General features: G+C 36.1%; 1 protein-coding gene across 1 annotated transcript in view; it reads left to right on the forward strand.

Annotated features, from left to right (window-relative positions):
* Positions 1 to 26023, forward strand: part of ASCC3 (activating signal cointegrator 1 complex subunit 3) — a 358425-nt gene that overhangs the window by 325463 nt on the left and 6939 nt on the right. The window contains exons 37-39 of the mRNA XM_021693642.2: positions 6186 to 6410; positions 23275 to 23426; positions 25697 to 25844. Coding sequence (XP_021549317.1) covers positions 6186 to 6410; positions 23275 to 23426; positions 25697 to 25844 — 525 coding nt within the window. The remainder of the gene's footprint in view (positions 1 to 6185; positions 6411 to 23274; positions 23427 to 25696; positions 25845 to 26023) is intronic.

Here is a 26023-nt window from a genome sequence, read left to right on the forward strand (position 1 = left end):
TTGAGTTTGATAAGTTCTTTATAGATTTTGGATACTAGCCCTTTATCTGATATGTCATTTGCAAATATCTTCTCCCATTCTGTCGGTTGTCTTTTGGTTTTGTTGACTGTTTCCTTTGCTGTGCAGAAGCTTTTTATCTTGATGAAGTCCCAATAGTTCATTTTTGCCCTTGCTTCCCTTGCCTTTGGCGATGTTTCTAGGAAGAAGTTGCTGCGTCCGAGGTTGAAGAGGTTGCTACCTGTGTTCTCCTTTAGGATTTTGATGGACTCCTGTCTCCCATTTAGGTCTTTATCCATTTGGAGTCTATTTTTGTGTGTGGTGTAAGGAAATGGTCCAGTTTCATTCTTCTGCATGTGGCTGTCCAATTTTCCCAACACCATTTGTTGAAGAGACTGCCTTTTTTCCATTGGACATTCTTTCCTGCTTTGTCGAAGATTATTTGACCATAGAGTTGAGAGTCCATTTCTGGGCTCTCTATTCTGTTCCACTGACCTATGTGTCTGTTTTTGTGCCAGTACCATACTGTCTTGATGATGACAGCTTTATAATAGAGCTTGAAGTCTGGAATTGTGATGCCACCAGCTTTGCTTTTCTTTTTCAACTTTCCTCTGGCTATTCGAGGTCTTTTCTGGTTCCATACAAATTTTAGGATTATTTGGTCCATTTCTTTAAAAAAAGTGGATGGTGTTTTGATAGGGTTTGCATTAAATGTGTAAATTGCTCTAGGTAGCATTGACATCTTCACAATATTTGTTCTTCCAATCCGTGAGCATGGAACGTTTTTCCATTTCTTTGTGTCTTCCTCAATTTCTTTCATGAGCATTTTATAGTTTTCTGAGCACAGATTCTCTGCCTCTTTGGTTAGATTTATTCCTAGGTATCTTATGGTTTTTGGTGCAATTGTAAATGGGATTGACTCCTTAATTTCTCTTTCTTCTGTCTTGGTGTGTAGGAATGCCACTGATTTCTGTGCATTGATTTTATATCCTGCCACTTTACTGAATTCCTGTATGAGTTCTAGCAGTTTTGGGGTGGAGTCTTTTGGGTTTTCCACATAAAGTATCATATCATCTGCAAAGAGTGAGAGTTTGACTTCTTCTTTGCTGATTCGGATGCCTTTTATTTCTTTTTGGAATCAATTTGTCAATTTCTACCGCAAGGGGAATAAAAGTCTGCTGTGGTTTTGATTGAGATTATAGTAAACCTATAGATCAAGTTTAGGAGAATTAGGATATATCTCTCTCCATTTAGTTAGGTCCTCTAATTTTTCTTAGCAGTGTTTTGTAGTTTTCAGTGTACAGGTGTTTCATGGTTTTTTTTTTTTTTTTTCAGATTCATCTCTAAGTGCTTCATATATTTTATGCTATATATTTTTTCATTTCTGATTGTTGGTTGCTGATATACAGAAATATAATTATACAGTTAATTTTTATACATTAATCTTATATCCTGCAACCTTGCTAAACTCACTTACTCTAGATTATTTTGTAGATTCCATTGGGTTTTCTACCTTGATGATCATCTACAAATGAAGACAGTTTTACTTCTTTCTTTTCAATCTGGGTTTCTTTTATTTCTTGTCTGTTTGCACTGACTGAAACTTCTGGTGCAGTGTTGAATAGAAATACAAAGAGAAGACATCCCTGTCTTATTCCTGATCTTAGGGGGAAAGCATTCAGTTACTGTTAAATATGATGTTAGTTGTAGGTTTCTCAGAGATGAAGGTACCCTTCTTTTTTAATTTGCTGAGAGCTTTCATTAGGGATGGATGTTAGATTTTGTCAAATGTTTTCTTCTGCATCAACTGAGGTGATAGTGTTGTTTTTCTTTTTAAGTTTATTAATAAAGTGAATTATATTAAATGATTTTCAGATATTAAGACAGTCCTGCATTCAGTCACTCACTGCACTTACATAGTTGAATGCTCTGTTGTTAGGCACATACACACTAAAAATTATGTCTTCCAGGTGAATTGACCCCTTTATCATTATGTAATTCCCTTCTTTTTCCCTGATAACTTTCCTTGCTTTAAAGTCTGCTCTGTCTGAAATTAATATTAGCTCTCCTTGCTTTTCTTTTGATTAGTGTTAGCATGGTATATTTTTCTCCATCCACTTACTTTTAATCTATATGTGTCTTTATACTTAAAGTGGGTTTCTTGTAAACAACATATAGTTGGGTTGTGGTTTTTTATCCACTCTAACAGTCTCTGTCTTTTAATCATCTAGACCACTGACATTCAGAGTGGTTACTGTTACAGTTGGATTCATATCTACCATATTTGTTACTGTTTTCTATTTGTTGCCCTCATTCTTTTTTTAAAAAAAAATATTTTACTTATTTATTTGAGAGAGACAGAGAGAGCACAAGTCGGGGAAAGGGACAGAGGGAGAAGCAGACTCCCCACTGAGCATGACCTGAGCTGAAGGCAGACGCTTAACCGACTGAGCCACCCAGGTGCCCCTGCCTTCATTCTTTGTTCCCATTTTTTTTTTAAGATTTTATTTATTTATTTGAGACAGAGAGAATGAGAGAGAGAGCACATGAGAGGGGGGAGGGTCAGAGGGAGAAGCAGACCCCCCGCCGAGCAGGGAGCCCGATGCGGGACTCGATCCCGGGACTCCAGGATCATGACCTGAGCCGAAGGCAGTCGCTTAACCAACTGAGCCACCCAGGCGCCCTCTTTGTTCCCATTTTTGTCTTCCACTCTTTTTCTGCCTTTCGTGGTTTTAATTGAGCATTTATGTGATTTCACTTTCTCCTTTATTAGCATATTGGTTATACTTTTTCTTTTTTTAGTGATTGCCCCAGTTTACAATATACATTTACTACTATTCCAGTTCCATTTTCAATTAACATCATACTGCTTCACAGGTGGTGTGAATACTTTATAATAACACAATAATACTAATTCCTCCCTCCTGTTTCTTGTATCATTGTTGTCATTCATTTCACTTTATATATAAGCATACACACACACACACATATACACTCACACAAGCATATATATGTAAGATATATACATATACATAATCAAATACATTGTTGCTATTATTATCTTGAACAAAGTGTTAATCAGGTCAATTAACAATAAGAAAAATAAAAGCTTTGGGACACCTAGGTGGCTCAATCTGTTAAGTGACTGCCTTCGGCTCAGGTCATGATCCTGGAGTCCGGGGATCAAGTCCCACATCGGGCTCCCTGCTCGGCGGGGAGTCTGCTTTTCCCTCTGACCCTCCACACTCTCATTCTCTCTTGCTCTCTCTCTCATTCTCTCTCTCAAATAAATAAATAAAATCTTTTAAATAAAAAAAGAAAAGAAAAAGTAAAGTTTTATGTTATCTTCACTTATTCTCTCCTTTCTTTATTTAGATTAAGTTTCTTACCTATATTATTTTCCTTCACTGTAAAGAACTTCTTATAATGTATCATATAAGTCATGTCTACTGGCAACAAATTAACTCAATTTTTATTTGAGAAAGTCTTTATTTCTCTTTCACTTTTGAAGGGTAATTTTATAGGGTACAAAATTCTAGGTTGGTGAGTTTTTTCTCTCAGCACTTTAAATATTTCATTCCCGGGCACCTGGGTGGCTCAGATGGTTAAGCGTCTGCCTTTGGCTCAGGTCATGATCCCAGGGTCCTGGGATCAAGTTCCTCATCGGGCTCCCTGCTCAGTGCAGAGCCTGCTTCTCCCTCTCCCTCTGCCATTCCCTCTGCTTGTGCTCTTCTGTCTATCTCTCTGTCAAATAAATAAATAAAACCTTATAAATAAATAAATAAATAAATAAATATTTCATTCCCCTCTCTTCTTGCTTGCATGGTTTTTGAGAAGTCAGATATAGTTCTTGTCTTTGTTCCTCTATAAGGTGTATTTTCCCTCTAGCTTCTTTCAGGACTTTTTTCTTTATTTGGAATCAAAGTTTGAAGATGATATGCCTCAGTGTAGATTTTTTGGATTTATTATGCATGGTGTTCTCTGAGCTTCCTGGATCTATGATTTGGTGTCTGACATCAATTTGGGGAAATTCTCAGTCATTATTGTTTCAGATATTTCTTCTGTTTCTTCTTGTTCTGGTATTCCCACTATGTGTATGTTATACCTTTTGTAGTTGTTCATAGTCCTTGGATATTCTATTCTGGTTCTCTCAGTCTTTGTTCTCTTTGCTTTTTAGTTCTTGAAAATTCCATTGATAATGTCATCTAGCTCAGAAGTTCTTTTCTTAGCCATGTCCTGTCTACTAGTAAGTCCCTCAAAGATCTTCATGTCTGTTACAGTGTTTTTTGTCTTTAGCATTTCTTTTTGGTTCTTTCTAGCATTTTCACCTCATTTTACATTGCCCATCTGTTCTTTTTTTTTTTTAAGATTGTATTGATTTATTAGAGAGAGAGCACAAATGGGGGGAGGGGCATAGGGACAAGCAAACTCCCTGCTAAGTGTGGAGCCTGCCTCCAGGCTCTATCCCAGGACCCTGAGATCATGACCTGAGCTGAAGTTAGATGCTTAACCAACTGAGCCACCCAGGCCCATCAGTTCTTAATGCTATCTAGTTTATCCATTAGAGCCCTTAGCATATATTAGTTGGTTAGCAACTAATTATAGTTGTTTTAAATTCCGAGTCTGGTAATTCCAATATCGCTGCCAGTCTGGTAATTCCATTATCTCTGCCATTCTTATGTTGGCTCTGTCTATTCAAATTGGGTAGGTTTTTTTGTTTTTTTCATTTTGTGGCAGGGTTTTTTGTTTGTTTGTTTTTACCTTTTGCTATATCTTGTAATATTTTCTTGATACCCAGACATAATGTACTTTGTGTAAAAAAAAAAAAATGCTGTAAATAGGCCTTTAGTAATGTGCTGGTGAAGTGGGGAGAAATATGCTATAGTTCTATGATTAGGTCTCAGTCTTTTAGTGAGCCAGGCCTCGGTACTGTGAATTTCACAGGTGTGAAGTGTTTCTCAGGTTTTTTCTCCCCTCTTAGATGGAGCAGGACGATTACAGTGGCTGAAGTTGGGTATTTCCCTTACCCCAGGTCATTTAAGCTCTAATAGTACCTTAGGTTAGGCTGTAGTTAACTAGTTTCTCCTGAGAGCAGGCCTTGTTAAGAACAGAATTCTCTGGCATATTTCAAACTGGAAACCCCCTGCTGGAACCTCCTGCTGGAAGCTCCAGCAAATTTTTCTCTGATATTTCCCATAGGAATCTGGCCAAGCTCCTGAAGGTAAATTTCACAATATTTGGGGGGTTCCCCTAAGACTGGGTCCTCCTGGAGTTTTTAACTCTGAGTTGTCCACACTGATCCTCCAGCAATTCAACAGTTACAGCTCAGGTTTTCTTACTTCAGCACTGGTTCCCTTGGTGGTTTCTGCTCATGAGTATCTGTTTCTGTTAGCTATGACTCCTTGTATTTGCCTATATCTCCAATCTTGGGGGCAGCAGTCTGCCCCATGTCCTCTCCTCTTTTATGGATCCAAGAAGAGTTGTTGATCTTTCAATTTGTTCAGCTTTTTACTTGTTGTTAGGTTAGAATGGTGACTTCCAAGCTCCTTACATGTGGAACTGGAAACTCTCAATTTCAAATCACTTTATTTTAATCTGATTTATTACAATAAATTTTAAGTTAATGATTCTTCTTTTCATCCTTTTCTTACTTCACCAATCTTATCCTCAACCTCCCTGCCCCAGCCCTGCCATATTCCTTCCACTCATCCTATAGATCTTAACTTAAATGTCATTGTTTCCAAGAAACTTTCCCTGACTCTCTAAAATAAGTAGGTCCCCAAACTGAATGTCCCTTCAGTACCCTGTACTTACCATATAATAACATTCATTGTACTTTGTAGAACTTATCTGTCCCTGAGGAACTCTTTGGTTCACTCCTGTGGCTCCAGTGTTAAGTATATTGTGTGATGCCCAGCAGGTCCTCTGTTATTTTTGTTGATTGTATAAATAAGAAGAGCATTCATGCATTTCAGATATATTGTACATTATTAGCTTGCACTTACATATTAATAATAGTATTGAATAAAGCAAAGTTCTAAGGGGCATGATTGGTTGCCTTATGGTTCTTCTAAACGATGTTTTAAATGTCAGTAGTTAAGCTAAAAAGTACATTAATTATTATACTTTTGATCCAACATTATTTCTATATGTATATATATGTGTATGTGTGTTTTTTTTTTTCCCAGGATGCAGAAGAATACACAGATTTGCCAGTAAGACATAATGAAGATCATATGAATAGTGAACTGGCAAAATGTCTTCCCTTTGAATCTAATCCTCATTCATTTGATAGCCCTCACACCAAAGCACATCTCCTACTACAGGCACATCTCAGCAGAACCATGCTGCCCTGCCCAGATTATGACACTGATACCAAAACAGTCTTGGACCAAGCACTCAGAGTATGTCAGGTATGAAAGTCTAATGCTTCTATCTTATCCCATCATTTCTGCTTTTTTCCCCCTGTTCTAGAATAAAATATACTTGCATTTAAAATATTTTATCATAGCATTGTTGAGAAAAATCTAATGAATCAAATCAAGAATTTTCAAAGTAAAAGGCAAATATAAATGCAATAAGATGACAATTTCAGTTACCATTGGATGAAAATTGAAAGTAAAAGTAAATGCCAGGTACTTTTCTAGGTACTGAGCATACAGCAGTGAACAAGCAAAAGACTGCCTGCTGTTATGGGCTTTCACTTGAGATGGAAAAGACATTTAAAAATATAAGTGAAGGGGTGATAACTGCTGTTTTGTTGGGTTTTTTTAAGTAATAAAGTAGAATAAAGGAAATCTAGAGAAAGATGGAAAGTGTTGTTTTTCACTACTTTAAATGTGTTCAGGGACTGTCTTGCTTATAAAGTAACATTAAAGAAAGAATTAAAAGAAGAGTGAGCCATAGGATTATCTGAGTGAGTATACTCCAAAAACTACAAAAAGCTAGTGCCATGTCTCTCATGTAGGAACTTACTTGGTATAGTCAAAGAAAAATAAAGGAGACCATTGTAAAGTAGGTGGAAAGGGGCACTAGAAGTGAAGTTAAGAAGCAGTGGATATGGAGATCATTTTCTCAGAGAAAATGGGGTCAGGTCAAGGTAGGGAGTTTGTAAACCGTTAAGGATTTTGGCTTTTACTCTGAGAGGGAAGCTGCTAGAGCAGTGGTTCACTAGTGGTTATGTTGGTTATATTTATGAATATTTACCATGTTAATTAAAACTGAAAAATTCTCAAATATTTATTATGTTATTTAAAAATAATAACAAACCCATTATATGTTAATAGAAATAACATGATTTTTCAGGAAAGGTAACTATTTTCTAAGACAATAAAGAAAGTTAGTGAAAAGTATAAAATTATTTTACATTTTTGCAAATATCTTTAATGTCTAGCTTAATAGAAGTCAGCTAGATTCATATATCTCCTTTTGCAATCGGTCTGTTACAACATGATGTTTTATGAAAAAAAGTATGAAGTATATGAAGAAAAGCCAGCCTCACAGAGATACGTAGTTTGAAAGGGGAAGAGTATTTTTCATAGCCTTTTCAGGTAATTGGGGATATTCTTTTTTGACACTACATAGAAGCTTGACATGTGGTTTTTCTTGAAAGTTGCAATGTGGAATCTGAAACTCTATCAATGAACTTTTCATACCTTGAGTGCTTTAGGGCTAGGCATGAAATGATGGCAGCTGGACCAGGTTGGTATGTGTGAGATTGGTTAGAATTGGTTGGTTTCCTGTATTCTTTTTTTCAGAATTAATGGAATCTGCTGATGAATTGGAAAATGGTTTTTAGGGAAAGTGAGGAGCCAAAGAGGTTTCCAGGGCTTTTCTCCTGAGCAAATGGAGGAAGGGAGCTGCCATTTACTGAGAGATGATTGGGAGAGGAGCAGTGTTGGCGAAGCGCTCCTAAGGGAGTGAGATGATGAGAGATTTGATTTTCTACATTTTACCTTTTTTGGACATTTCTGTAATAAAAAACAATTTTTAAAATTTCCCAAAAACTTAGGGTGTTTTTAAGGTAGAGTAAATAGGTCTGTGTACATGGAGGTACATTATAGCATCATTTACAAAATTAAAGACTTGTAAATAACCTAAGTATCTTTCCAGTTACAGAATGCTATAAAATATTACAATTTCATTTGTGAATTCTACATGTATGTAAAATATCTATATGTGCAAATATACCTAGAGAGAAGATGCAGAATAGTGTCCACCAAAAGCCATTTCTAGCAGGATTGTGGGTGGTTTTTAATTTCTCCTTTATGCTTTTCTGAAATGTTTAAATGTTTTAAAATTAGCTTCTAACATTTTTATTATCATAAAAAAACTTAATTATATCATCTAAAAGAATAGGAATATTTCATAAAATAGAATAAGTACAAACTTTCAGGAATTAGGGAAGTAAGGCTATAATAAACAGATATTTTTTGACATCCTGTTGTAAGCAGCACATGGTTTACCTCTCTAGGAAGACATGTACACACATACCCCATATCTTCTTTATCCATTCAATTATGAGTGGACACTTGGGCTGCTTCCATGTCTTGGCTATTATGAATAATGCTGCTATAAACATAGGGGTACATGTATCCTTTGAATTAGTGTTTTTGTATTCTTTGGGTAAATAGTAGTGTGACTGCTGGATCATAAGGTAGTTCTATTTTTAACATTTTGAGTAACCTCCATACTGTTTTCCACAGTGGCTCCACCGGTTTGCATTCCCACATCAACGGTGCAAGAGGGTTACTTTTTCTCCACAACTTCAACACCTGTTGTTTCTTGTGTTGTTGATTTTAGCCATTCTAACAGGTGTAAGGTGATACTGCATTATAGTTTTGATTTGAATTTCCCCGATGATAAGTGATGATGAGCATCTTTTCATGTGTTTGTTGGCCATCTCTGTGTTTTCTTTGAAAAAATATCTGTTCATGTCTTCTGCCCATTTTTAATTGAATTATTGGTTTTGCAGGTATTGATTTATATAAGTTCTTTATATAACTAATCCTTTGGATACCAATCCTTTATCAGATATGTCACTTGCAAATATCTTCTCCCATTCTGTAGATTGCCTTTTAGATTTATTGATTGGTTCCTTCAATGTACAGAAGCTTTTTATTTTGAAGTAGTCCCAATAGTTTATTTTTCTTTTGTTTTCCTTGCCTTAGGGAACCTATCTAGAAAAAAGTTACTATGGTTGATGTCAGAGAGGTTACTGCCTATGCTCTCCTCTAGGATTTTTATGGTTTCAGGTTTTACATTTAAGTCTTGAATCCCTTTTGAATTTATTTGTTTGTATGGTTTAAGAAAGTGGTCAAGTTTCATTCCTTTGCATATTGCTCTCGGTGTTTCCCAACACCATTTGTTGAAGTTACTGTCTTTTGCCCATTGGAAATTCTTTCCTGCTTTTTGAAGAAACCCACATTGCATTTAGTAGTCACTTCTCTTAGTCTCCTTGACTTTCATGATCTTGGCACTTTTGAAGAGTACTGACCAGTTATTTTATAGAACTATCCCTCAGTTTGGGTTTGCCTAATGTTTCCTCGTAATTGGATGGAATATATATATATATATATATATATATCCATCCTATATATATATATATATATATATTCACTGTAGTTACACTACTCCACTGTAGTTACTTCTTTGCCTTTTGAAATTAATATGTATTTTGTGGGGAGATGCTTTGAGATTTGAGATTATGCAAATATCCTGTTTCTTATCATACTTTGCCACATTATTTTCAGAGTCCATTGGTGAATTTTGGCCTGAAGCAATTATTACTATTCTGATTTTCTGTTTCCATTTTCCCTGGAATTCTACTGGAAGGAAGAACTTGTTCTTCTCTATTTACTTATATTTTATTCACTTATTTATTTATATAAGTATAGACTCGTGAGTTTTTGTTTTATTCTATTGGGTAATATCCATTGCTATCATTATTTATTTTGCTGCACAGATTGTCTCAGCATCAACCACTGGGGCCTCTCACACTGGTTCCTCTATCCCTTTGACATGTACACATTATTATTTTAACATCACCTTGCAGTCTTCCATCTTGTACCTCTGCCTGTGCTAGCACTGGAATCAGCCATGTTTCCAAAGAGCCCTGGTTCTTTTTATTAGAGAATAGTTTAGAGACTAAAATCTGGAGGCTTATTGACTCCAGCACTATCTGGGTATCTTTGCCTCTAGACCTACCCACTGGACAAAGCTAGGAAATATAAGTATGCAGACAGACATCTCTACCCATTTGCATATCTACTTATCTCTGTGTATATGTATATGTGTGTGAAAACATTTGTATTTACAAAACCATGAGTTCATTTCCAATACCTCCAATTCCAATCCAGTACCAAAAGGTTCATTTCACTCTTCTTTTTAAATTTATAAGTCCTTTCTCCACCTGTGAAAAACCTGGCTCTTACTATTCAAAACATATTTACTATTTCCTCAATCCTAGTATACTCCTGATGTCATTTTAGAATTACTAACCCTTTTTCCTACAAAAACCAAGTTTACTAGCTAGAGTACAATGGTTGTGTTTTGGTTTTTTTGTCCGTGGAAGCTCAACAGCTCTTTTTCTTTGTACATTTATGCATATACATACATGCTCTCTCACTTTTTTCTTTTGCAGATTTTTATCATGCTGTTTTATAAACTTTTTAACCTAATAATTTATAACATTAAATATTCTTTAACACTAAATGTTCTTCTCAACATGATTTCTAATGGCTGCACTATATTCCTTCATGTGAAGGTCATAGTTTATTTAATGACTCCCCTATAGTCATTGTGGTGGAATTTTCTTTATTATAAATTATTAGTTATGATCATCTTAAATGTTGAGTTGGCTTTTCAGAAGCCACCTGGTAAAAAACTTTAGATTTATCCTAAATCCTCTCACTCCTGTAATTTGTAAGATTGTAATAAAAGTAGGCAAGCCAGGAAGAGAAAAGAATATTAGGGTTGCCAGTGGAGATTTTGGGGAGAAAATCAAGAGTTGGTAAAATTTTCTGTGGCTGATTGACAGTTTTACTATTGTACCCTATTTTTCTCATTTGATAACGTGGATATTGTCGGCCTTAAAAAGTATTGGTTCAAGCAGTTTTCCAAGCTGCAGCCCTGCTGGCTGATTGAAAATTATACTACTACCCTCGTGGGACATGAGCCTGACCTTGGGTCTGTGTGTGGGACTCAGTGCTACCAGCTCTTACCATAAATCCAGTTCTGCTCTTGTTTTAGTATAAGGTGCTAGGCAAGTCACTTAACCCCTCAAGTCTGAGTAAAAATAACACCTTACAAGAATAGGGCATTAGTTAATGTTTATAAATTAAACAATGATTTGAGGACTCAAGGAAATAGGTCTATTTTAGTATTCTCATTCTTAGTAGTTCTTTTCTTTCCTTGCTTTATCATAGTCATTTACTCTAAAGCTTTTTAATGCTCTTTATTTTATAGAAACATACCTTTTATATCATTTAGATTATGAAAACTCTTGACTACCCATGTCCTAGGGGATCTTTCACAAAAGAAAAACATAGTTGCGTAGTCCTACTTCCCTGCTTGAAGTCAGAATGTACCAAACAGCCTGCCCTCCCTACTTGTACCCATTGAAATTATGTATCTAGATCATTTGAGTCATTTTTTTTGGTTTGGGTATTTTTGTAATGGTTCCTTTTAATATGTTACTATTACTAGTATTTCCATTTCCATCCCGCTGAACAAAAATAAAAGTAAAAATTACTGTGCATATCTCAGTTTTAAAAATCTGCTTAAAATGTTCTAATTTATAAATTGAGTAATCACAGAATTGATTATTCTTGCCATTCGCCTTTGAAATCCTCTTCTTGATCCTGTTAACTATAATATATGTTTGTAAAATGTTGTAAGTGAAAGGACATACTTTCTGTGCTGGATGTACCAAAGGAAAACTTTATGTTTTTTAGCTTTTATGAGAAGGTTACAAATAAGAAGTATCAAAAATTAAACTGACTTGGCAAAATTTTCCAAATTTGACAGCAAAGCCAGAACCACTGGTGTCTGGTGTTTTGATTAGCTCTCTGCTGCTTTTTTATCAAGAGACAAAGAAATTGATGCTCAGAGAAGTTAAATAACTTTGTTAAAGGTGATTTGTCAAGGCAGTCCATACTGAAACCAGTGGAAATACCAGGATTTTAAATCCTGATCTGTTATCTCTGATCTTTTCTAAGAAGTGCTGTAAGTTTTTACATTAAAATCATCTTCCTTTTTACTTAAAAATAAAATCTTTAAAATCATCTTCATTTAAATGAAAACTAAGTAAAATATTGAGCCAAATAGTATAAGGGTACAGGTTTATATCTTAGTCACTCCCACTACCTCCTCTTTGGTATTTATAGCAAAACTTCCCAGTAATTGAATGCCTTCAAGTGTTTCATGGAAAAAGGGAAACCAGGGCTGGAGGAGCTGACTCTGAACTGAGAACCAGAGGGCTGTGTACTTCGAAGTACAATTCTGCATTCAGGTTGCTGGGCTATTTAGGAAAGTTTCTTTCAGACATGGTAGAAAATAGATTGACCTGTCAGCTAACGCTGCTGCAGCCTAAATTTAATAGATCAAAATATCTGTGTGTATTTTAATATTTATTTTAAAAGACTTTAGCATCAGTGCCTTTAAAGACTATAAGATGATTCTATTATCCTATGAAAGAAGACCATACACAGAAATGTGACTGTAGGTTGATTAGAAAGGTATCTGGAGACCTTTGCTTCCAAATTTAAATTGGAGTTAATGTATATAAATACCAAATTTGACCAGAATTATTTGGAGAATTGTGCACTATCCCTGCTCCCCACACCAAAAAATCACTATATAATGATGGCCCATAAGACAGACCATCATTAACAATGATAGTGCTGAACAGTTTTTGAGAATTTTTTGTACCAGGCTCTGTTCTACTTGCTTTACATTGCATTTGTTATAATAACCTAATGAAGTAATACAATTATCCTCATTTTACAGATGAACACTAAGTAATTTTCCCAAGATCACATCAAAAAACAGTTTTCAGCATAGGTTGGTATATGTAATAAAGGTACATCTCATCAGATTCCCTTTGTCCTATAAGGATGGATTTAAAAATTGTACTCATGGTCTAGTAAGAATTTGTTTTAAAATATGAGAACTTCATAGGAATTTCTACTTTTTTAAAACCAAGAATTCCCACTAGACTATGAATAATATTTTGAATTCATCACTCCCTGTTCATGTATACTCAAATCACCTCCACTTATTTACTCTAGTTCCCTTCAACAATCTGTATAGTTACTTTAACCAGTTTCTAAGAGCAACTTATTAATATTGCTGATATTTGTAATTGCTTTATTATATCACTCTACAGTGTCCAGTAGATGCGAGCCTGTTTGCCTTTTTTATATCAACTGCTTATGTTCTTTCTCAAGGTTTTTATATTATTCTAGATACACCAATGAATTAACATTTACTTCCCCACATTCTCCCCTAAAACTACAAAAATTGGAAATAATGGAAGAAAGATCAGATTATTGATATAACTGTCAAGGGAAAGAGAAATGCCATCATAATTATAAAATATCCCTGTAATGTAGTATACGCATACTAGAACAACCTATGCATGGATATACTATTAAAACACACATACACACATTTTATGTTTCTATTTCATTCTTCAAAGTTGGCCTTCACTGCTTAGGTTAGGTTCTTGGCTTCTTTCACTGGTTAATCACCACCAACTAATGGGGCTCCCCTGAAAGCAGCCTTTGTCCATCACACCAGTTCTTTTTGAAAAATTTCAAACTTCTAGCAGCAATAGACAATCTCAGCGATTCCTTTCCCCAAGCTATAGAACTACCAACACCCCAAAAATAGCAGACATCTCCTCTTTACTATTGAGGAAGACTGTAAAGTTCTATATTCTGTATATTCTGTATACCAGGCAAGGCACATGTTTATATAGATTGAATTCGTGTTCCATTGTCCTAGTGAAAGTAGGCAAAGGTAAGCCAGGGGAGCTGCTTCGATAATAATCTAGGTGATTCAGTGCCTAAAAGCTATGTTCTGGCAGGTAAGTTTCCATTGTTTTATAAATTCTTGCATCTAACTCAAATATAGGAGCTGCCATTTTGCATTATTTTCCTTAATGCCCAGGTCTTTTGGAACTACTATTTTCAGCCTTTCTTCCCTTGCATACAGGAGATAATATGTAGCTCATATGCCACTCAAATTAATGTTAACATGCTTTTGTTCTTTTGGGTCTTTTTAGTACCAAGGCAGGGAGAATTTTTTTCTTAATCGTGATATAATTGACATACAGTATTATATTAGTTTCATATGTACAAAACAGTGATTTGACATTTGTATACATTGCAAAATGATCACCACAATAGTCTAGTTACCATCTAACATGTTCTAATAGGGCTTTATCAATTATCATAAATTGTGCTAGTCAAAAATAAAGGGGAGGAAATATATGAATTGAATAGGTGTTTATACTTCTCTCCAGTCAGAGAACCTTCTTAATTTTGCAAAAACAAATCTCTAAAAGTTTATTGGCGAAACTGTTGTTTAGCCCAAACTTCAAAACAATAATTTGACATCTTTGTAAACCATTTCTGATAAACTTAAAGTGCATTCATTACATTTCAGATAATCAGTATTATATTTTTTCTGTAACCTACAGCTACTCTGAAAACATACTGCATTTTCAATCTATTTTTAAGAGATTTGAATCAATAAATTTAAGATATATATGTATGCACGTGTTCGAGTCTGAGAACAGGAAAGAATAGGATAAGGGAAAAGGTGATGTAATGATAAGAATATTTTTCATTGACTTAATTCTTTTAACTGAGAAATACTATGACTATGGCCGGGTCTATATTTCCATTAACAAATGATTTCTATTTGTAGTAGATTAAAAAGCATAGAAATATTTGATGATGCCCGCAGATAAAGCTGCCATGGAGCAAGACTAATGTAACCTTTGAGGAGTATTTACCTAAGGGTGCAGTAAGCACATGCTCAGTGGCTTTTCAATGTATTAAAGAATGTCAGTGTCAATTAAGTGAACAAGTTTTAGAATCATAGAGTCAAATACAGTTAGCAGAGAAAGTAGGCCAGGTATTGCTAAGCTTAACAAAAGAAGTACTTGGTCAAATCCTTAATCCAATACTTGTAAGAAATGTTTTGATATAGCAAATGGCAGATAAAATCTTCTGTATATTCTTAGAATCCTTTCACACTTTTAAATGCTTATAATTAGACCAAATGAAAAGATTATCTTTAAGTGAACGGTACAGCACAATAGACTTCAGAAAGCTGCTTCAGATCATTTGGAGAAAAAGATGGGTGGCTTATAAGTAAATAATTTCTAGACTTCCAAAATTGGATTATACATATTTAGCAATCTGTAATCTAAAGAAGTTAAAAAAAAATAGTTAACTGCTGCAACTCAAGTGTTTGAAGGATCCTAAAATGAAAATTACACTATCAAGTTTTAAATATATCTGTTTTATGGATATGTTTCAAGGAATATTAATCCTATGAGCATATTATTTGGAGGATTTTGCATCATCCAAAGTAGGCTAGAACTGTATCAATAACTATAATGTCACTGACAAGGAGACTTGGACATAATTCTTGGCATGTAGTACATTTCAGTATATCATGGTGAATAGAATGAATAAATATTTCACTTTTTCCTTTCTAGTTCTTTATTAGGAGAGGATTGAAAAGGGAGATTTATTATGTGTGGATTCTCACAAAGTTTTTGAGATTATCTGCCAAATCTGTATTGTCTACCAACAAATGTAGTCTGTTCATTGTAAACATTAGTGTGACCTTATCAAATTCACAGACAGGAAAGTCTAATTCAGACTGCTTTCCTGGCAAGACTGCCAGGAGCTCAGATCTTGCCATGGAAGCCTGATGAAGTTTTATTAATGGATGACTATTTAAAAGCAAATAATTCTAAAGGAACTTCATCCTGAATGATTATTCTTCCAAATGCAAAGATCCACACTGTGGTGCAGAATTACCATCCAGTTGAATCACTCTATTGTACATCTGAAACTAATATAACACCACATGTTAACCATACTGAAATTAAAATAGAAACTTAATAAAAATAGAATCATTATCCAGTTAGTAGTTATTTTTGCATGTATCAAAGGTACATTTTAATTCCTCAGTAGGACACGGGAAACAACACTCAAAACAAGGTACCATTCCCCACCCCCACCTCCAAGAAGCAACACAGAGCTAATGCATGTAGCATTTCCAAAACTAACACAAATGTGTGGATTTTGAGGTATTAAACACCTTTACTTATTCTTGTGGATTTATAGGCAATCACCCTTCAAGGACTATAATATAGTTTGGAAGGCTATTTCCCCCTGGGTGACTCTACCTGAAAGCTTTTGTATGAGAATTTGGTGATGGTTTATTGATGATGTGATGCTATTATGAAGGAGCCTTCTACAACCCCAGCTCCTCTCCTCATACCCACATAACAACCCTTTTCCCGGTTGGGGCTGTAGGAAATGAGTAATGCTTAACCCATTTGTGTGATCAACTCACTTAAGCAGCTACTGTGAAATGTTAATCACAACTTTAATTTGTACTGCATTAGCATTTTGATTAACTTGTAGGCTTGCTCGCACACTTGAAGCGCTTTTACTCATAGTTACAGCTCGGAAATGACTTTTTGATTAATTAAGTTTGTTAGACAGCAGCTGAGCTTCCTGAATGCTAACCTTCTGGGGGTAAAAGTTCAGGAGAAAGTTACAGTGAACAACTGTTGCTATTGAAAAAGAGTCTTATAAATGTACTTATAGCATTTTAATTATTGATAAAATACTGTATCATTACTTGCAACTGACCTGAGCCTTTAAAGGAGTATGCCCTTCTGTCGAGAAAGCTTTTTTTTTCAGGTTTTCCCATCATTGTAAAACTTCTGGGAGCCCTTGAACTACATAGTGCATTTTCTTTTTCTTTTTCTTTTTTTTTTTTTTAAGATTTTATTTATTTTTTGACAGAGAGAGAGACCATAAGCAGGGGGAGTGGGAGAGGGAGAAGCAGGCTTCCCGCTGAGCAGGGAGCCTGATGTGGGGCTCGATCCCAGGACCCTGGGACCATGACCTGAGCCGAAGGCAGAAGCTTAATGACTGAGCCACCCAGGCACCCCCCATAGTGCATTTTCTAGCAGATGTCTAACAACTAATATTTTAACAAGCTGCTTTGGATGAATTTCCATAGTTTTTTTTTAATAAAATTTATATTTTAGAACAGTCTTAGATTTACAGAAAAGTTGCAAAGATAGTTCAGAGAGGGCCTACTCATCCCACATCTGGTCTTCCTGTATTATTAGCATCTTACATTAATAAAGTACATTTGTATTATTATTAGCATTTTACATTAATAAAGTACATTTGTCACAATTAATGAACCAATATTGATACATTATTATTAACAAAAGTCCATACTTAGAATTCTTTAGTGTACTTAATGTCCTTTTCCTTTTCTAGGATCCCATTCAAGATACCACATCACATTTAGTTGTCATGTCCTTAGACTCCTCTTGGCTGTGAGTTTCACAGACTTCCATTGTTTCTGATGATCTTCCCATAGTATTTTGCATTCTCATGACATTCCATAAGTAGTCACTTGACTTCTCTAAATTAATGAAAATCTTTTTCTCTCATACTAGACTAAATAAATCTTAAACTCTGTCAGTGTATTCTTTATGTCATCTAATTTGAACAGAAGTAGCAACATTATCTAGCCATTTCAGCCTTTGTCATGATCTTATTTTCATGTGGTTGTTGCAATCCCTATGCCACCAATAGATACACAAGGATGACTAGCAGGCGATGTGAGGAAAAGGAGAAAAAGTTCCTTAAAGAGAGGAAAGGATAAAGGGAGGAAGAGGAGAGGGAATAAGTCAGAATGCTAAGGGGGCTGTGGGTAGAGGAGCTGGTGCCTCATCTGTCCCACGCCAAGCCACAGAGCCTTGACGACACTGAGGACTAATTCACAGACTTTTCAAACTAAATTTAGAAATTTTTTTAAAATGGTCCTTAGAGCTTCTTGTATTACGTGCCTCTTAATACCTCTTGATGTATATAAAATGATAGTTTTTCTTTTGGTGGTCAGCAGTTCTGTTTCCTTCCAACGCAGTTGACTTTAATTCAGTCACAGTACTCAAAGTTCCTGTATTACCCTTGAATTGTTTAAATCCAGAATTCAGTTGGATTCCAAAAGATATGTAATGCCTGCCTATCAAATATTAAGATGTACTTATAACCAAATGATGGATTCAAATTTATTTAAAAATTTTAAAGTTTTTGAGAATTGTATTGATAAAATTCTTACAGAGACAGTAATTGATTAAACACCTAATTATTTTGTCTGGAATTTGTATTTTTCTGTTATATAGGGGAAAAAGGTTAGACGTAAACCACTTTAAATCCTTCTTGAAATAAGTAAGACAGGGTAGGGGCGCCTGGCTGGCTCAGTTGGTAGAGTACATGACTCCGAATCTCAGGGTCGTGAGTTCAAACCCTACATTGGGTGTGGAGCCTACTTAAAATAAATTAAAAAAAAATTTAATTTAATTTAAAAAAACAGGCCAAGGTCAATGTAAGTCATTCAAAGGTAATGGAATATTGTGTAATGAACACAGGTAATTGATTGGAAAACCAAGATCAAGTCTTAATTTCACTTGTGACTGGTGTGATTACATACCACTGAACACCTGTGAGCTTCCATTTCTCCATCTGTGAAAGGAGGACGGTACTAATGCCTGCCTCATACTTGGTATTGTTATGGATTAAAGTGAGCTATTTACGAAAGTGTATTATAGTCTGTGCACTATTATACAAATATTTTACTCACACCATATATGCATACTGTCTATATAGCTTGACTTTAACTATATAATGCACTGTTTGGAACTTTTAATAATTGAATGAAATTTTATTTGCCATAATACTTACAGAGATATGTTGTCAAGCTTGCATTTTTAAGTATAGTCTATAGTCACAGAAGACAAGAAAATAGCTCTAGATTTGATAAATCTGTCCTTTGCAGAAGCAGTAATGCCACCATGAAAATGTGGTTGAATTTAAATGCTAAGACCAAGCCTGATATGCTTAGGGAATTCTTGAAATTGATTCAAAATAAATGTTCAGGACATGAGTTGGTTTCAAGTCACAGAGCATGCCTTTGGCTCCAGGACTCCTAGAGCCTAAAAAATTTTTCCAGAAAGCATCCATTTTCTAAACTCTAATTTTTTTATTATTTTAGGAGTGAGGGGTGGGGTTGATTTTTGTAGTTCGTGGTGGTGGTGGTTTTACCTTGGCATAAAGCCAGGTACTTCAGAAGTTCTTGAGTTCTTACCTGGACTTCTCACCTGGCTTCCTAGTGATCAGTTAAAATGTGTTAAAAACAAAGCTCATCACCTGCTCTCCTATAAACAAATGACAGCTCCACAGTTTCTATTAATTATGATAAGATTTTAATTGTAGCATAATTTTATAAATGAATACAGTGCTAGAAATTATATTTCCATTTTGTCACAGCTGGAAATGGCAAAGAATTCTCAATCATCAATCAATTGAAGTTCATGCCCACTTAGGAGGAGAAAGTTTCATACACAGTCAGTGCCCATCCATTTTTCCCAATACTTAGAATCATCCTAGTTTTGCCCTGTAAGTAGAATGCCAAGTAGAAAGTGGATGTGAGGTAAAGGGGAATTAAGCATTTGCCTAATGTTAATGCTAAGCTGGGAAAGAATGTCCAGAGTTCTATCTCCTCAGTGTACTAAAAACCAACTTTGTTGTTGAGCATTAGATCTCTGTAAGGGACTTTGAGGTGAGTTGGGGAACTGAGCCATGATCTCCAGCTGCTACCAAAGTCAGCCCCACTCTGGGGAGGAGCAGATGCTTATTAGCCTTTATCCCTGAGGAAGACTGCTATAAAAGACAGTGAGACACAGGGAATCCATCCTAGGCTCAGTCATGCAGAGATATGTCAGTACAGGCTATTAGGACCCTCAAGTCCATTTACCTGGACCATCCCCTGGCCTTAGCTTCTTTAGGTATGTACCTCTGAACAGTAACACTGGCTTGCCCACTCACACTGAGATCCAAGCCCACATCCTCCAGTTTGGTCTGAACCACAGGGACGGCCGTTAGCCTTTTCCCCTGGCTCTTTTGTATTTGGACACCCCTCCTGAGGAACTGTTTTGCCCATTCCATGCACCTGCTCTTGACCTTGCATGTGCTGCCCTTCAAAGTCCTATACTACTAAGTGCAGAAATCAACACCAAAAGGCCCAAAGGAAATCCCTGTTAGAAAGAATGGACTATTTTAGGGTGTCCTTTTCATCATATCGTAGAAAAACTTTAGAAATAGGCACTTGTTTGTTTAAGATTTACTATGTTCCAGGCAGTACATTGTACCCTCATAGCATCCCTATAAGGAGGTTTAATACCCCTTCTATAAATGAGAAGTCTAGCAGAGTAGGGTTAAGAGATTTCCCCAGATTCACATAGTAAGTGGGACAAAATTAGGACTCAAATCTATGTCCGTTTGACACTAAAAGCTTGGAATTTTTTTCTTCAGCAAGTATGCAATAACTTAGGCAGGATGTTGTTATCATCGTTGTAATTGGGTTTTTACCAATATTCCTCAGAAAACAAATATTTCTTGAGGGCACTGGGCTAGAGTTAACAGACTATTTCAGATTTTTGCCATCAAGAAATCTATAGTTTAGAGGGCACATGTGTAAACAGAGCATGACAATAGGATAATGGTGGCATGTGTCAAGAGTAGCAGACTCACAGGAAAAGAAAGAAATGTCTGCAGTCCATCTGCAAGAATCAGGGAGCCTTCACAGTAAGAAGTAGCATTTGAGCTAGACATGAAGGATGAATGGGAATTTACCAGGTAAACAGGTAAAGCAGAATTTGCAAAAAGAGAACATAAGGAGCAAGGGCAAATGTGGAGAAATGGCAGTAATTTAGTGTTGCCATATTAAGAGTGCAGGGAGGAAGGGGCCAGAATGAAAAGCTAGGACCAGCTAGATCACAGAACAAAACTGTTGTGCAGAGAAGTGCTAGCTTTGTCCTCTACATGGTGCGAAGCCATTGAAGAAATTTGAGCAGACAAATGACATGATCCGTGTCACCTCTCTGATAATTTACTTTGGTAACCATATAAACTATGGATTGAAGAAAAATTAGGTGAGAATGAAAATAAAGGGTTAGTTGTATTATTCCAGGTGAGAGTTGTTGAAGGTCTGCACTAAGACAGTGATGGGGGGAGTGGGGGTGTGGAGCAGAGAAAACAGACCCGACAAGGGAGTGATTGAGCAGAGAGCAACATTTCATTCACCGCATTTGGGTAGTTGCAAAACCTTTTTTCCTCCCAGATTCTTGGTCTCTCTACCCGCTTTTCTCTAAATTAAAACAAGACAAATAATAGTTTTCAATTCATGACATGGCTTTTCATTTACTTCATGTAAGCAATCACTTTGCATGATTTTTTACATTTTCACATCTGGATCATACAATGAAAAATTGTGGGGAACGCTCATAAATTTTATGAAATCTTTCAACTTCATCATGAAAACTTCAAAGTTAAAAACATATGGTCCATCCATCCCGCTCTTCTTGTATGTGAGCTTTTGGTCTGGAATTTATTTCCAGTCAAGTTATAATGTAAAATCACAAGTAAAATCGCCATAGTTACCCCACATTACAACTTCTAACACTATCATGATACTGCTTTAGATATGATTATTCATTTCTTTTTTCTTTTCTCTTGCCTTACAGAACTCAAGAGTTGTGACTTATGAACTAATGCTTTTTTTTATCATGATCTTTTTGTCTCATATACTTCAAAGAAAGGCAAAGCATTTTAATCAGCTCTACAGAGAAATGGGAAGAATGGAAGTGGATTTTGCCTAGATTGATAAACATGTACATTCATACATGTATACACATTGATATGCACACATATAAATATATCTATTATTCCAGTATGAGGCTTTATCATATATGGTAGACTCATGGGTGCTAAAGCCCAGTTTAACCATTTTATCACATTAATCATGATAGCCAGAAATGTTGATCCATTTCCCTCTACTGTATATAGAAAGACAACAGATTAGTTGGGCCAGATGTTTTTTAAACAATTTTACTTTTTGTTAAATGAGAGGACACAGAATAGGAAATTCAAAACTTAGAAGGAAAATGTGTCCACCTCCGCTGTACTAAGTAGTATGACAAATTAATTTTGCTAGCACAATATGCCTTAAAAATTATTTTCAAAAATGTCCTAATAGATTTATACAACATTTTATAAATATTTTGTTGGTGATGAGCTGTTTGCCATTATACTGTCATTTTCAGCATTTACTAGGTATATCTCATTTCTCTTCACTCTTCATTTCCCCAAAACAAGACAGTACACTCCTCAAACTGTATAAAGTAGCTGCCTCAGATCATGATATTAACTTATGTGTCTTTAAGTCAGCATTCTCCAGAATCTAATTTAATTGAAATAGCTTTGCCTGTGTAAACTTCTCCTTTGTTTAAATAAGATTTCACTGTTTAGTTTTGCCTTAAGCAAATGCAGCCGTTTGTTTGTCCATAAAACATTAGATTAAATGTATAGACTAATATGAATAGCTTCTCATCATTCCACTTGGACAACTGGCGGTTGCCCCATTTTTAAGTATGTAGTGTAGTATGTTTATTGAAAACCAGGGCTCTATCTTCAGCCTGCTTTTGGGGGGAAATAAATTTTTGGCAAGAAAACCCATTGCCTTACCATTGTTGATATTAAATTTGGAAAAGACCTCCTGAGATTCACTCTTCAGATGCAGCTTCTAATGCTTTTGATACAGTGAATTATATAGGTATTTGTTTGTAAAATACGCTGAGTTTTTCTCTTTGTTTTATTACTGGTTTCCATTATAACCTGGCTATATTTGCTACCCTAAAAAAAGCTAAATATTTGGCACTTTATAGGAAGTAATGTGTAACAAATGCTATTGGGAGTTTTGGTTCGTTCCTTCCAATCCAACTGTGGTTTGCTTTCTGGTTTTCATTTTGATTGTAGTAATTCAGAGGTATAATGCTTATTTTATGTTTGTTTGTTTTCTGTTAAGGTTAACATGAGATCCCCAATGGAGAAGGGAAGTGCCATGGTATTCTTATAATACGTGCATTTTTTTTCCCCTGCTCAGGCAATGCTGGATGTGGCTGCAAACCAGGGCTGGCTGGTGACTGCCCTAAATATCACCAATCTGGTTCAGATGGTGATCCAGGGTCGGTGGTTAAAGGACTCTTCTCTTCTTTCAGTACCAAACATAGAACACCACCATCTTCACGTTTTCAGGTAATAGTTGTAATTTTCAAAGTAATCGGCTTTTTTAATTTCAAAAATAATATATTCTTTACCTGTGTTGTCACTTGAATTTCATGTTGTGCTTAGGATATTGATTCTTTACAGTGAAAATGCCTGTTTCCCAGAGGGAGACATGGCCTAGTGATATAAGGGTCTCAGTTGGAATTTGATCATCTACCACAAGCTGAATCACAATTCATTTTAACCTTCTCTTGTTTTCTATTTGCAACATTACATACATTTCTATTTTAACTGCACTTATTCCTTTACAGTATCAGCCTTTATTTTAAAAGATGTTATGAAAATGCTTTGTGATGTAACCAAAATAAATGACCAGTTTCTCTTATTGCAGAGTAGATTTGAGGGATCTGAAATCCGTAGTCAAAGGTAAATTGTACAAAATCTACAAAATGTCCAAAACTGGGTAGTTACATATACTAGCAGCTCGAGATAGAACCCGTACTAAAAAGAAGGGTTTATATTATCATCAGATTATTTAACCTGTAGGTCCTGTGTACATATCCGCAAATATTTTAGCAAGGAAAAGAACAGTACATATTACAAGTAAGGTTGGCAGTGTCTAGATGAAAGTGTTGGTTTCACACCAGTGTTTCACTTCACTTGAGAGATGCTTTGCAGCTACAATGTTGGTTCACAGTCATGTAGACAAACAGAACAGGTTGCCATCAGGTACCCACTTCCTCTTGTCAGCTAGACTAAGGGGTGCACTCATTTGAGGCATCTAGTTACAGATGCCAACCAGAACTTCACACACACACGGGGGTCTCCTCAGAAAGTCCCTCAGTTGGACTCAAGTGTACTGGGTTCCAAGGCAGTCATTTCCATGGTGCTTGAGTGAGTCCCCACCGTGGGATGTCCTGGAAACTAGAAGGCACGTTCAGAGAGTGAGCCACACCAGCAGCAGGTGGCATGAAGAAGGGAAAAGCAGACACCTCATGGCTGCAGTTCAGTTTCAGGAACCCTTCCAATACGGTTCTAAAAGTTATGGGAGTTGAGTTTCAACAGTAAAGTAGGTACGTAAGGGTACTGTTGCAACACAGCATGCAGATCTGTTTTGGAAAGCTGCTTGGGGTCTAGGAGATTTGATCCAGTTCTTTGCTGTCGCCTGAGAAGCACTATAGTTATATGATTTCAATTGTATTTTTCTTCTTGCTATATAAACAGGAAATAGAGGGTAAGATTTAGGTGGGCTATGTTCTTGGGGCTCTGGCACTATTGTGCTATAAATCTCAAAGATTCCCAAAATGTACTTTTAATTGTATGTTCCCAACAACTTAAAAATGAAAACTTTATTCAGGTAATTATATTAGAGACATTTGCCTGCATCCATTAAAAAGACATACTAGGGGGCACCTGGGTGGCTCAGTCGGTTAAGCAGCTGCCTTCGGCTCAGGTCATGATCCTAGAGTCCTGGGATCGAGCCCCGCGTCGGGCTCCCTGCTCAGCGGGGAGTCTGCTTCTCCCTCTCCCTCTGCCTGCCTCTCTGCCTACTTGTGCTCTCTATCTGTCAAATAAATAAATAAAATCTTTAAAAAAAAAAAAATTAAAAAAAAAAAAAAAAGACATACCAGGGCTCTAGTTCTGTGCTTTATCCACATGGAAGCACTGGTATACATTAGTGCCCTCCTATAGAAACTCACCCCTATCTGTAAACCCTAAGTAGTTACTGAGCTCACCTTTGATTTACACATCTTACGTCATCATAGCCATACTGCCTTGGATTGATATATTAGAGAATGCTGGCTGATTTTGAAGCTTAATGATAATGGCCTTTAAAAAGTTGGATAGCAGTCTTAATTTTTTTTTTTTAAAGATTTTATTTATTTATTTGAGAGAGAGAGAGAGCATGAGGGGGAGAGGGTCAGAGGGAGAAGCAGAATCCTCGCTGAGCAAGGAGCCCGATGCGGGACTCGATCCCGGGACTCCAGGATCATGACCTGAGCCGAAGGCAGTCGCTTAACCAACTGAGCCACCCAGGCGCCCAGCAGTCTTAATTTTAAAAAACTGTCCTCCTTAGGTAAGTTTACCTCATTAGGTAAACTTTCAGATCCTTCAAATCTACTCTGCAATAAGAGAAACTGGTCATTTATTTTGGTTTAGATCACAAAGCACTTTCATAACATCTTTTAAAATAAAGGCTGATATCGTAAAGGAATAAATGCAGTTAAAATAGAAACCATCAGGAATTCTCATTTGTGCCATGAAAGAATTAGTTGGTTAATGTTGATATTATTTCTCAGGAAATGGAGCCCAGGTGTAAAGGGTGTACGTGGTGGGGGCCATGGCCTCATCGATTGCCTTCCTGAACTGATCCATGCCTGTGGAGGGAAAGACCATGTATTCAGCTCCATGATGGAAAATGAGCTACCAGCTGTAAAAATGAAGCAGGTCAGGCCATTGTTTCTGTGTTTCACAGCTTCCTTATTCTGTCTGGGAAATTATACCAAGAGTTTTCTAACTTAAAGCATTGGTTTTGGAGTCAGACTCACCTGGGTTTAAATTCGGTCTGCCATTTACTGTGATTATGAACATGGACACATCATACTTGTCTCATGAAGTTTTGTGAA

The sequence above is a fragment of the Neomonachus schauinslandi genome, chromosome 8, assembly GCF_002201575.2.
Source record: "Neomonachus schauinslandi chromosome 8, ASM220157v2, whole genome shotgun sequence".
NCBI lineage: Eukaryota > Metazoa > Chordata > Mammalia > Carnivora > Phocidae > Neomonachus > Neomonachus schauinslandi.